The sequence below is a fragment of the Penicillium vulpinum genome (genome assembly GCF_028829585.1).
Source record: "Penicillium vulpinum strain IBT 29486 chromosome Unknown utg000002l_segment0_segment0, whole genome shotgun sequence".
NCBI lineage: Eukaryota > Fungi > Ascomycota > Eurotiomycetes > Eurotiales > Aspergillaceae > Penicillium > Penicillium vulpinum.
The window spans coordinates 220,671-234,098 of NW_026643242.1; the positions used below are offsets into that span (position 1 = coordinate 220,671).

The 13,428-nt window shown below is 48.3% G+C and overlaps 3 protein-coding genes across 3 annotated transcripts; all 3 read left to right on the forward strand.

Moving 5' to 3' along the window:
- Positions 1-148: 148 nt before the first annotated feature.
- On the forward strand, positions 149-3,834 carry N7479_003158 (putative RNA polymerase II transcription elongation factor (Ctr9); the record flags this gene model as incomplete). The annotated part of the gene is made up of 2 exons (XM_057250855.1): positions 149-1,003; positions 1,069-3,834. 2 exons carry the CDS (start codon positions 149-151, stop codon positions 3,832-3,834), a joined length of 3,621 nt encoding a protein of 1,206 aa, XP_057110180.1.
- A 2,193-nt stretch (positions 3,835-6,027) lies between these two features.
- Positions 6,028-6,492, forward strand: N7479_003159 (uncharacterized protein; the record flags this gene model as incomplete). The annotated part of the gene is made up of 1 exon (XM_057250856.1): positions 6,028-6,492. One exon carries the CDS (start codon positions 6,028-6,030, stop codon positions 6,490-6,492), a length of 465 nt encoding a protein of 154 aa, XP_057110181.1.
- A 4,034-nt stretch (positions 6,493-10,526) lies between these two features.
- N7479_003160 (uncharacterized protein) lies at positions 10,527-12,846 on the forward strand (the record flags this gene model as incomplete). Its single annotated transcript, XM_057250857.1, has 2 exons — positions 10,527-10,989; positions 11,063-12,846. 2 exons carry the CDS (start codon positions 10,527-10,529, stop codon positions 12,844-12,846), a joined length of 2,247 nt encoding a protein of 748 aa, XP_057110182.1.
- Positions 12,847-13,428: the final 582 nt, after the last annotated feature.

Genomic DNA, 13,428 nt, shown 5'->3' on the forward strand with positions numbered 1-13,428 from the left:
TTTCCCCCAAATTCGGGAGTCGCTAACCTCACCGGTTCTAATTCTGAAATTTTTTTGATGGACCGCCTCGCTTGATCATGAGTTGAGGCTCCTACAATCCCATATCTACTCATAAAGTGGCCTCATCCCTCCCGTCCCCGGACACACCATGGCGCCTCTTGAGAATGGCCAAACCAATGGCCTGAATGGTGATGCTATACCTTCAGTGAGCCCATTGAGCAATCTGCGTTTTTCCGACATCCCCGATGCTATCGACATTCCCGCATCTAGCTTCGACAGTGAAGTCGAAGTCAGTTTGCTAGAGCTCCCCGATGACCCGACTGAGCTTTGCACCCTCTTGGAGAACGAAAAAGCGGCCAAGAATTTCTGGGTGATCATTGCGCTCGCATACGCCAAGCGAAAGCAGATCGACCATGCCATCGACATCTTGACTAAGGGCTTGGCCTCCGTCGCCCATGGATCGACAAAGGAGAAACTCGGCCTACTGGGCTGGATCTGCTGGATGCTGCTCCTGAAGAGCCGACACGCTCCTCGAGTCGCACCTGAAGGAGAGCTATACTCAGAAGCCAAGACCAAAGATCACTACCTCCAACTCGCGACTTCGACATTGAACGAGGCTTCGCGACTCAACCCGGCTTATCCTCCTCTCTTCCTGGCACGTGGTGTCTTGTGTCTCCTCCGTGCATCACTATATCCACCCCGTGCAGTCCGTCCGGGTGCGATTGATACCTCAGAAAGAGTTGAGTCACTGCGGCAAGCTCTGAAATGTTTCGACGAGTCATCCAAGGCCTTTGGTGGCCGGAACATCATGGCTATTCTGGGACGTGCTCGCGCGCATTACATGCTGGGAAGATACGCAGATGCACTCGAAGGATACCAAAAGGCTCTGATCAAGATGCCTAACCTCACAGACCCTGATCCTCGCATTGGTCTTGGATGCTGCTTGTGGCAGCTGGGCTTCAAGGATCAAGCTAAGGTAGCTTGGGAGAGATCGCTATCTCTGGTATGTTAAAAAAAACCACGAGCATTTTTCTCACACAGAGATAGCTAACCATTATCGCTATGCAGAACCCCGAGTCCAAGGTTGCCAATGTCCTGCTCGCAGTTTACTACCTCCACGATAGCTCTCGCCGAGCTACCACCGACCCTATGTTTGGGTCAATGTACAAATTAGCCATGACTCAATACACCCAAAAGGCATTCAAGCTGGACAAGGAATACCCGATGACCTGCTCCATGTTCGCCAGCTACTTCCTTCTCCGCAAGTCATATCCCACCGTTGAGACATTGGCACGCAAAGCAATCGAACACACAGATGTTATGTCTATTGCCAGTGACGGCTGGTACCTTCTTGGTCGCAAGTCGCACTACGAAGGCGATGATGCCCGAGCTGCGGAGTTCTATAACCGTTCGGATCAAGCCCGTGGTGGGGTCGACAAGGGCTATCTCCCCGCCAAATTTGGCGCTGTGCAAATGCAGATCGCGAACAAGGACTTTGACGGTGCCAAGTTCCGACTAGAGAAGATTGTTCAGCAATCGAAGAACCCAGAGGCGATGACACTCCTAGCTGCTATTCATGCGGAAGAAGTCTTCGCTGCCCAGAAGTCAGGCAGCAAGGAAGATAAGTCGACTGAGGCAAAGCGAGCCATCACTCTGCTTGAGTCAGTGCGCTCTATGTGGAAGGATGAGAAGCAAAACATCTCTCCCGATGAGTCGGTTCTTGTCTATCTTTCCCGTCTCTACGAGGGCACGGCTCCAGATAAGAGCATGCAGTGCCTGACCCAATTGGAACAGATCCAGATTGCCGAAATTCCCGAGGATGCTCGACCTGATATCGAGGACCAGGATAAGATGAATACTGCTCTTAGGGAGAGTCTTCCGCCGCAACTTCTCAACAACATGGGCTGCTTCCTGTACCAGAATGAGAAGATTGCTCTGGCTCGTGGCTTGTTCCAGTCTGCACTCAACGCATGTGTGCAATCCAAAGAAAAAGAAGATGGCACTGATACCGACGCGCTTGTCACCACAATCAGCTACAACCTTGGACGGACTTACGAGGCAGCCGACATGTGGGAGGAAGCCAAGAAGGTTTACGAAGGTCTTCTGGAGCGTCACGCTGACTACACGGAAGCTAATGCACGGCTGACATACATTGCCCTTCGCCAGAGCCCTACAGACGAGGGCCCCAAGAAGATTGGCAAGCTTTACGAATCGGACAGCACAAATCTGGAAGTTCGGTCGCTTTACGGATGGTATCTTAGCAAGGCAAAGAAACGAGTCGCCAACCTTGCTGAAGATAGCGAGCAACGCCACTTCAAGCACACGTTGCAGTACTATGACAAGCATGATCGCTACGCATTGACTGGAATGGGCAATGTGCATCTCCTTGCCGCCCGTGACATGCGCCGCGACACCGATCAAGAGAAGGAAAAGCGTCGCAAGATCTACCAGCGTGCTGTGGAGTTCTTCGACAAGGCTCTCCAATTAGACCCCAAGAATGCATATGCGGCACAGGGTATTGCGATTGCCCTTATCGATGACAAGAAAGACCACAGCTCTGCTGTGCAAATCTTGTCTAAGATTCGCGATACGCTTAAGGACCCCAGCGTCTACCTCAACTTAGGACACGTCTTCGCTGAGCTCCGCCAATTCTCACGGTCAATCGAACACTACGAGGCTGCATTGTCCAAGGACCGCCAGCGCGATGTGCAAATCTTAGCTTGTCTTGGTCGTGTATGGTGGCTACGAGGCAAGCAAGAGGCGAACTTGGCCGCAATGAAGACAGCACTAGACTACGCCACACGTGCACGCGACGTCTCTCCGGATCAACTTCATCTGCAGTTCAACGTTGCTTTCGTGCAAAACCAAATCGCCTCGCTCGCATACGGTCTACAGCCTACCCAGAAGACGCTCCAGGATGTCCAAGAGGCAGCAGACGGTCTCAAGGAAGCCATTGAAACCTTTGAGCGTCTTTCCAAGGAGAAGAATCCGCCCTACCCCAGTGCCGCATTGGAGCAGCGAGCCAACATGGGCCGCACCATCAGCAAGCAGCTTGACCGAGCCATGCAGAGCCAGAAGGAGTACGAAGAGAAGAACGCCGCGAAACTCCAGCAAGCCCGCGAAGCCCGCGAAGAAGCCGCGCGGATCCGGGAAGAGGAGCTACGCAAGGCCCAAGAGGTCGAGATGGAGCGCAAGAAGCGCATCGCCGAGGAACGCGCCCAGATGGTCGAAGAAGTGCAACGACATGCCGCGCAGCGCGCTGAAGAGGAACGCGCTCGCGAGGACGCTGAATTGACCCAAGATTCCGAGACCGGTGACCGGATCAAGCGCAAGAAGAAGACTACCAGCAAGCGCAAGAAGAAGGGTGGGGACGATTTCATCGCGGATGAAGATGAAGGCAATGCTGCGCATAGCGGTCCCGAGAGCGAGGGCGAGGCGGCGCCCAAGAAGCGGCGTCGCCTGGAACGCCGACCGGGCGGGAAGGCTCAGGCTGCCAAGTCCGAGAAGCCTGGCAAGTATAAGAGCAGTGAGATGGTTGTTGACTCTGATGATGAAGAGGCGGCCGGGTCTGCTGGCGAGGACAAGGACGATCTGTTTGGCGATGACGACGACGAGCCAGCTGAAGAAGTTGCGCCGCGCCGTCGTGGCAATGCCTCTCGCCGTATTGCTGATGATGATGATGAGGAGGAAGAAGAAGAAGAAGAAGAAGAAGTGCAAGCAGAAGTGCAAGCAGAAGTGCAAGCCGAGAAGTCTGGGAATGGAGACAACAACGACGATGAACTGTTCGGCGAGGAGCCTTCAAAGACTACCGAGGACACGGAGATGCAGGAGTGAATTGCCATATTACAATAACTTTTTTTTGTTACTATTCGTAGTTCTATTTTCCTTTTTTTTTTCTCATCCAGGCGTCTGGGAAGGGGCCATCTGAACTGCAATTGACACATTTCTTTCTCTTGGACTTCAATCCATGTGTGTAATTATTAGCCTTGATCGTTATCAGTCTACAACAAACCCACCCCCCCCCCAAAAAAAAGCCAACCCTATGCATTGTTCAGACAAAACCATTGAGACAAATGAAAATACATACCATACCAGGTACTCCGTACCTACTAAGGCAAAGCTAGTATGCAAACGCCACAAGGATCGACGCCACAGGGAACGGTCAAATAGAACGGTCAAATACCGGCCTTTACAGATCTAGAAGGACCTCAGTAAGAACGAAAATACCTAATTCACTGCGCAGCTAACTCCAAAAAGGAAGATGGGGAGGGGAAGAAATAAATTAAAAAGGAACAATGCCAGGTCTAAGCGCAACACCCATGCATTTAATCTATAAGCAATATGTAACTCCATATTCCGTAGAACGAATCTGGTCAGACTCTAATCTCCCCCCACAACGGATTTCCGCTGGAGATAATCCGTCCATAGTAAATGGCTTATAAATGTCAGACGAGGCTTGCGCAGCCCCCAGAATTGTTGGATTTGCACGTGTAGTTACTGGTTGGATTTATCCCTGTTAACTCTACTGAGCAGCTACTCCATAAGTGTTTAGCTGCTTGACAAGTGCATTAGGTGTGCCTCATGTAGCTGCATATGGTGGTAGGTGTATGCAATATGCAGCCCTGGCCTGGGGACTGGAGGGGCTGTGTATCATTGTGCGTCAGCGTTGGATTGGGGGCTATCTCGTTTATTAGGGCATGTTTTTGGCAGGAGCCTTTATCTGTGTGTCTGAAGTGTAAGATTGCTGTACTCTGTACTCCGTACGGAGCACTACTACCTTTGGATATCGAGTCTGATCACTGAAGCATGGATACCTTGAAATTGTACTTTCCCTAAAATCCCAGGCTGCACACGCAATTATTCCAGATCAAGGTTCAAGATCCTAGAATGGTAGTACGTAGCCAGAGGAGACCATAACACACCATCCAAAGCCACTCTATCGACATGGAAAATGGATACCACCCAACGCCCCAGCCAGTGGGACCCAGGAAAAGCAACAGAACGTACTTTTTTTTCCCTTCGTATTCCGTAGAGCCAGGGAATTGACTTCCAAGGTTAAAGACAAGAAACCTCTCAATCTCTAAACCTCGTATTCTAGGAATATTGCGACAACCTCCTGAGGGTTTCGGTATGTGGATATCTTCAGGCTCTTCTTAGGTACGGATGGACGGGATATAACTTTATTTCCGTTAAGCTTGAAGGTTCCAGAGGTTTTCGTTTGGTGGATTAGGGCTGTTTGAACTTTGACCTTGACGTGCACACAGTACGAGTACATTTGAGCTTTCAAATGACGTATATTAGAGAGAAAAAACGTTAGTCTTGTGGCTCAATTTCTATTAAAAAAAACCAATTGCTTTAAGAAAACGAAAGTAAAAGAGCAAAACATGCATAGAGAGCTCCAGGAGCAGCGTAGGATCGAGGGCATCAATGATATCAACGGGAGGCGCCGTTTTGGGGGTTCACCGCCCAAAGAAGCTAAGGATCGTCAACAAACTAGAATCGACGGATCATTTCTCGCCACTATCATTTTATTATCGTCTATGTATCTACCACGGCATGTCTCTGTGTTGGACACAAAGCCAGTTACTAGGGCCATTACCGCCTCTAGTCTTTCTGCTATAAATCCATGACCCCCACTGGGCATCCACTCCATCGCAACTACGCATATGTCATAGATCGAGGGATCGAGGGATCGAGGGATCGAGAGATCGAGGATCATGTTCACACTGTTCAGCCAAGTAAAACACAGTTCGAGCTGGTGGTCAAGTACCTGTAGCACGTCAGCTACCATACCGCAAACATCTATCCAGAGTGCAGGTACGATAGTACAATAGCTACTTAAACGACCTGGTAATCTCCCTAGGGCTGTCACTAGCCAGTCTTCCTTCTTGCCCTCTAACCACTTCAAACCCAGTCAAGGACAGCCAGGTTCCAGCTTACCCACTTCTAGTATCAGTGAGTACAGACTTACTAGAGCCCAGCTCAAGCAGTTCTTTAACGACCACTCCAGGTTGCACCTAAATCAAAATGCGTTACACTTTCATCACTCCCGTCCTTTTGGCGGTCACAGCACTCGCTGTCCCCATTCCTAATCAGGATGGTCTGATCGGTGATACTGGCATTGCGGTTAACATTGGCGGTGACAAGACCCTTGGTGTTATCAAGCGTGGTGATGGCGGTGGTCAAGATGACTCTGACTCCGGCTCTGGTCTTATCGGCAAGCTCGGTGCTGCTCTGAATATCAACGGCGGCAAGACCATCGGAGTTATCAAGCGTGGTGATGGTGGTGGTGATCATGATGACTCCGACTCTAGTCTTATTGGCAAGCTTGGTGCTGCTATCAATGTCGGCGGTGACAAGACCATCGGAGTTATCAAGCGTGGTGATGGTGGTGATCATGATGACTCTGACTCTAGTCTTATTGGCAAACTTGGTGCTGCTATCAATATCGGTGGCGCAGATACCATTGGAGTTATCAAGCGCTCCGAGTAGGATGTCATCGATAAGCTAAACATTGCTGTTAACGTCGGTGAAAAGACCGTCGGCGTTGCCTGAGAAGTGAAGCAACCATGACTTGCTTACAAGCTGGCCATCACTTTCAATGAGGAGACCACCAGGATTGACAAGCGCTCTGGGGAATTGGTGAGACAACAAGGAGGCTGATGATGAGGCATCTCTGCCCTGGGTATCCTTGGCCTTCTCAGCCTTTGAATGAACTATCGAGATCTCATGATCAAATTGTGAGCATTTCACCCTTTGTCTCCGTAAGGTCAAAGCTCACATGCAACTTAGAATCAAGTGAAGTCAACAATTTTTGCATTTGAAAGACAAAGAAGCTTGGAATTGGCGTCATGGATTTGGCTTATCACTTCTACCTACTCCGTAATCTATGAACTTTAGTGGCAATCAAAAGACCAGCTTTCAATATTTCAATGTGTATTCCCTGTTTTCCAATGCTTTGAATATGATGTAGACAAAGGAAGAATGATAATCGACTATTTCCAATAGTCCATCATTTGTTTGTCCGCTATTTAGTCGTTCCGAAGACCTCACCCTTGGAAGCCCATGTATCACAACTATGCCTTGCAACATGAAAGGAGCCCCCTGTACTCCGTACCATCTAAACAGGTAATCCCTGCCATGCCCTATCATGTACTTAAAAGTCTAATGGTCAATGCCAGGTTACATCAGGATCCTAGATCAGGGTTGTTGTACGTAGTATTTAATATTGCCAATCAGTGCGCCTATCTACAATGGAATGCACACGGTCTGATAGGTTCAGCCTCAATGGTAGATATCAATCACCCCTATACTCCCATACTGATTCCCCGTACTCGTTTACAATATTAGATTGGTCCATTCTCCACACAATAGTTCCAGCGCGGGCTCATACATATGCACTTTACCTAGATAGGCGACCGTTGGATCGTGCTCAGTCTAGGATGATATAGCGCGTTTTACGCGACTAGGTAGGCGGGAAAATGACGGAAGAATACATTGCAATTGACTTCGCGGAATCCGTGATACAGGCCGGAAATAACCAAATAGCCTCGGGAACTCAACTGCCTCGTTTTAGGGGAATTAGATCTGTCGATCCTCGGGAGCATATGTTAGAACGTGTTCGTGGTAGGCGAACCATGTGAATGAGCGGAGTTAACTATAATAATATAATAGCAATATAGTAATTAACCATAGTAATAACCATAATAATAATATTTACCATCTTCCTTCATTTCTAGAATGTGTGTTCCTTCAAACCTTGAGTGTCGCACTACTCTCCGAGGTTACTCCCTATTAGTACACCTATATTATACTATCAACCCACAATTTTATATCCTTTGAAGGCTTGATCCATGTTGAAATTAAATTTCCATCATATTCGAGTCTCCTGCTCTATCTGATCCTCTCCATCTTTGTTTTGAAACACAAATGTCACCCAAAAAAAGCAAAAACGAAAAAAACGAAGAAAAAGAAAAAAAAGAAAAACAAAGAGATCTGACAGTCGACGACACTTCAATTTCGGGGCATATAGTACTCCGTATTCCTGACGCAGATCTGAGGAAGAACACCGAGAAACGCTTGGGCCTATATAAACAGGTACGGTGGTCAATGACGATCATGGACGCGAACAGCCGGTGGAGATGGGGAACGTGCTACTTGGACCTTCTGGAAGGGGATAATAGTACGATTGTAGATCTATAGTTCTGTGTATGTGGTCTTACGGGGGTATTGAATACTAGATAAGTACCAATTAAGAAATAAAGTGCCACACGCAGGTACAATATGTATACAATATGTACAATGTAGGAACAGTGTGTTCTCATTACACGTTCTAGACAACTAGATCGTCAGGAGTCCACTTTACGCTCTCGATACACACTATAACTAGCGGTATATTGTACACTGAAATAGAATTGAGACCTTTTTTTTTGTTTTTTTTCTACTTTCTGTTTCTCCCTTGTTTCGAATCGTGCTAGCTGCAGGCTTAGGTCCACTTCCACACAAGATAGGAAGTTGACTGTTAAGATAGACAGTGAATATTAGAATGGACAACCTTAGAAGTCATAAAAAGTAATCATGTGCATAGAGAATTACATCGATATCATTATACTAATTCAATTCTTGTATATGTAGTGCTACTCCAAGGGTGGTAATATGCACATACCAGGCATAAATGGATATACCCCGCCCTGAGACAATGTCCCCCGACAGATCAAATGTAAGGGAGCGGTGACTTCCGGATAGTCACATTCTTCAGCTTCATCTTACATCCCCGAGGCAGGAAGTATTTTTTAAGTTTGATATGTTTTGCTTTTTGGCAAAGTTCACTTTCAATTTGCATGAGATAGGAGACCGGCAGCCCCCGATGGGTTTTACTAAGGCCCGTACAGTGATCACAGGAACTCTCAGATCCTTGCCCTTTTTTATTTCACAATGTTTCAAGTTAAACTATAGAGCTTGAGAAAAATGCCGAGTAAATGTGATGTAGGCAATGTAGGCGTAGCACATGCCTACTATACAAAGTAATACCATTATAATTCCTATAATACAATGTTATTATGAACTTATGGACCCCACTGCCGGATCCCGAGTAGATTGCGATCTGTGACTGGACTCTATTTCCCTCCCAAGCCCTATAAAGTACATTTCCTCACTAAATACTCGAATCAGTTTTAGGGCTGGATCCTTTGATGAAAACCGTTGTACCGAGGCTCCGCTATGCGCGGGGAAAGAGGCGTTTATAGGTCTCAGGCCTCATGCAAGGCAGAGAGATTCATAAAGAATATTAGAATATTGGAATAATACATCAGAAGTAGATAGAAATAGAGAGAATGTGTATCATACATATATATGTACCTATATAGAATATTGTAAGGGAAAAGAGGGAAAAGACTTCCACCTGTGTGTGCGCCCCCAACTTATCGTGATAAGGGCTTGTCTCTCTCCACTCTAGTCTGGGCTCCTAACATCTCCAGGAATACCTTTTTCCATATGTAAGGAATTACCTATTTTGTATAGAATAGTTCCAATTCAATAATGCCATTGGATACTTTCAATTCCAAAATCATAACCAATGACAAGTATAAGGAATATGCAGTATGAAGTGCTACTGTACCTCTACACCGGGGTAAAGAACAATTATAAGACAGATCGCGTATATATCGTAGTATTTCCCCTCCCGTGTCCACGGGTCAAAGCTAACCGTAAACCTTGGGAGCCTTTAGAACCATGGGTATGGAGTAAGTAGTGTACGGAGTAGAAGGGAAAATAAATAGAAACTAATCAAAATCAACAAATCAAAATTAAACATAAATATTTGAATATTTAAAACGGGACGAATCGGACCGCGGATACTTGCCAAATTGAGTATAGTTTATTCTTCCTTCCCCCACACGCGGGTCTCCAGCACGTTCAACCAACCCCCTGGCTCAATACAATATGCCACACAAGGCAGTTGGCTTTCGGCTCCGTGATACTGGGAATTCTGTTGCATGGAGACATTCGAGGGTACCTTGGTTCAACTTACTACCTAGGTATGCCCGTGTCATATTGTATTTTTTTTTTTGTTTATAAGAATATGATAGAACAAAAAAAATATATAGTATCAAGCCGGCTAAGTGCATAGTGTAACCGTTCTAATTCAAACAAAGAGGAGTGATAACAAATAGCACAAACTGAAAAATTATAACACATATAGAAGAATTATAGCTATAACATCATATACTAATAATGGAAAAAAAGAAAGAAGGAAGGAAGGAAAAAAATAAGAAAAAAAGAAAAGAAAATAGAAAAAGAAATGTAAATGTAAATACCATAAATACCCCTGAACGCGGCTCCACTGCTCCGTGTCTTGTATTGCCCCCGTCATCGAGTATTCTATTAATTTATTATCATCGGCAAGACCTCGCTCTGTTCCACTTGAGAACCGTTCCTTTCCACTTTCGCTCCTTTTATGTTGTAGACGGCGGAGATCTCCAGATTTCATCTTATCATGGTGTAGTTTCTTTTTCCTTCAATTTCCCACCATGTCGACCTCTACACTCCCCATGGCTAAAGCCTGGGACAACGACGACGGTAGTGACCGTCCGTCTACGAACTCGTCCAACGAGTACCCAGAACATGCCGCACATATCCGCTCCAGGTCCACTGCACACGCTCACAGCCCCAAGCGTCTCTCCGTCTTTAGCGGTCGTTCAAGAAGCAATACCACTACCTCAACTTCTTCACGTCGGTCACCCGTCTCTTCGATGACTTCGACAGATAGTTCAATTGCTTCTGACGAGCGAGCTGTCTCGTCATTGGGATACCGCTCCGATAAGCAGGACAAGCCCTCTCGGTCCTTTTTGGCGCGGGGAAGCCGCATTCTGCGCCGACAAGGTAGCAAGATCAATATCGTCGCCACGCTGGATGAGGAAGATGAGGCCGATCGTGAGAAGGGCCGGCCCGAGAGAGAGATGTTTGGCCGTCGTGCCCGCCATACCGATCACAGTAAGTGTGCCAGCCATCTCAGCTGCTGGACAACTGAAATTGTGGACCCAATTGACCCCGACAATCGATTTAGGCGAGCGCTTGAAAAGCATCATTTCTGATCCTTTTGATTTCCACCACTTGACTCATACCAACCCCTCGCAGTTCCAGTCCTTGGATCAAACACGTGAGAATGATCTCGTGACTGAGTTCTCGGCTATCCGAGCATCTCAACGGCCCCAGACTGATCTGAAGGGTATCCGCGCCGAGGACATTCATTTCTGTAATTTCTCCTCGGATGACCTGCGCTCGCTTGGAACTGCCACCACGGTGGATGTGCCCAGCGTAAGCCCCCCGGCGTCTCCACGCACACGCCGGCACCACACACGCAGAGAATCTCGTATCAACGAGAATTTCTCGCGGCCAGTCTCCAGATATCCCCGATCTTGCCCCACCACTCCCCCACCTCCTGTTGTGCCGGAGACTCCCCCACCGGAAACTGATGAGCCGGCACCACGTGCCATTGATGAAATCCTGGGCTTGTCCACTGCAATGACGTACCCACAGTGTCTCCAATCAGTGCAGCCAACCCGGTTCTTCAGCCCTGAACCCGCAGATGAAAGCGCTAGGACCTCGTCCATGAGCAGCCATTATGATCTGGAAGATGTTCCCGAGGAAGATGTAACCGAAGAAGAGGAAGAAACCCGGTATTGGGACAGCTCTGAGTCCAGTGTGGGATGCCCCCATTCTCGCTCAACTTCTCAAACCAGCCCACCTCCAGTCAATACCCAGTCACCCAGCACCAGCGAGTACAAAGCTCCATTGTCGATCCATGTGGCGGAGGAGCTCTCTAGGAAGTTCTCGGAGGCGCTGGGCTCACCGACTCTCCCTCAACATATTCAGGACACCCCTCGCGCCCAGGTGGAGGTCACACCACCTAAGCCGGTCGCCAGTCTGCACCAATTCTCATACGAGGATGAACTGTATGACTCATGGGATGCAGACATCGACTACTGCTATGAACATGCAGCCGAGTCCACCTCCAACTTCGATTGGTCTCGCACATCCCTGGATGAAGCACGCCCTCAAGTCGGCGCTGCCCGCAGTGAGGGTCCTTGGCTCGCCCCGAGAACCCGACAGCTCCAGCCGAGCCCACTGAGCACCTCCGCCCTGCCCACTCCAGACCTGGAACCCAGCCCAGCCCAGTCGATGCCCTCCCACTTGGCCGCCACCCCCTCGACCACAGACTACGAGCATGAGTTCATCGCGCGGGGCGCAGACTATTTCAATCCCGTCAGTTCCTCGATCCTCCCATCAATGGGCAAACACCTCTCCCACGAACCATTGTACGAAGAGTACATGACGACTGATGGCGAATCAGACCGCCATTTCCCCTTCTCGCAGGGCATGATGGGCCCCATCTCCCCCCGCAGCAGCTTCTCCCCAATAAGCAAGTGCAACTCGCAGGAGAGCCTGATGCTCTCTCGCGCTGCTTCTATCGTGCGCAAGCACCGCTCCTCCGTCTCGACGACAAACAGCGTCCCAGAGCTCATCCACAGCTTGTCCAGCAGCCGCGAGCTCATGCCAACGGACCGCATAACAGCTGGCGAGGCACTCATCCGCCCTGGGTCATCCTCCCACCACCGCCAGACCAAGAGTCTCGCCGAGACTCACTTCCTTCTCCAGAGTGGCAGCACCACGAGTCTCGAGGGCGCAGATGTTACCGTGTCGCATCATGACCGCGCCAAGTCCACTTCCGAGGTCGAGTCACTGCCGATAAAATTCGAGGCTCCTCTACCTCCTGTTCCTCCTAGAAATCCGAACCGGAGGAAAGCTCGCTCACCATCTTACTCTCTCTTCCCCACAACCGCTCACTGAGTGTCACTATCGTTACCATCAACCCCCTATTCTGTGTTGATCTTTTTCATTTTTTTTTTTCAACCCCTTGCATATCTATCTCACATCTCTCGCTTTTGTCATCCGATAGAAACTCCCCCACCCCTCAACCATCTCTCAACGAGTCTACGATCTGTGTTTTCCTTGTGTCACTGTCTTATGTTTTCCTTGTCTTGTCTTTGCTTGTGAGCCATATCTGTTGTCTTTTTTGCGTTCTGTTCTGCGTGTTTCAGCTGTGGTCATTCTTTCACCTCGATGCATTTCTCAGCGATAGCGATTTTTACTGGCCTGGTGTCTTGGAAGGGCGATTTGGGAAAAGAGAAAAAGAGGAAAAGGAAAAGGAACTTTTTGGAGGAATTTTGGAATTCGTTTTTGGGTCATTTGCTAGTCTTTTGGTTTTTGCCTCGTTATAGACTTTGATTCTTATAGAGGAGCTGCGAGGCTCCAATACCATCAATGGTTTGATTGGCATGACTTTGCAAGTTTAGGTGTAGAGATGAAGAGTATGTGTAGTTTATTGTCCTTTGTATTGATGTTGCCCTTTCTTCTTTAGGATCAGTAAGA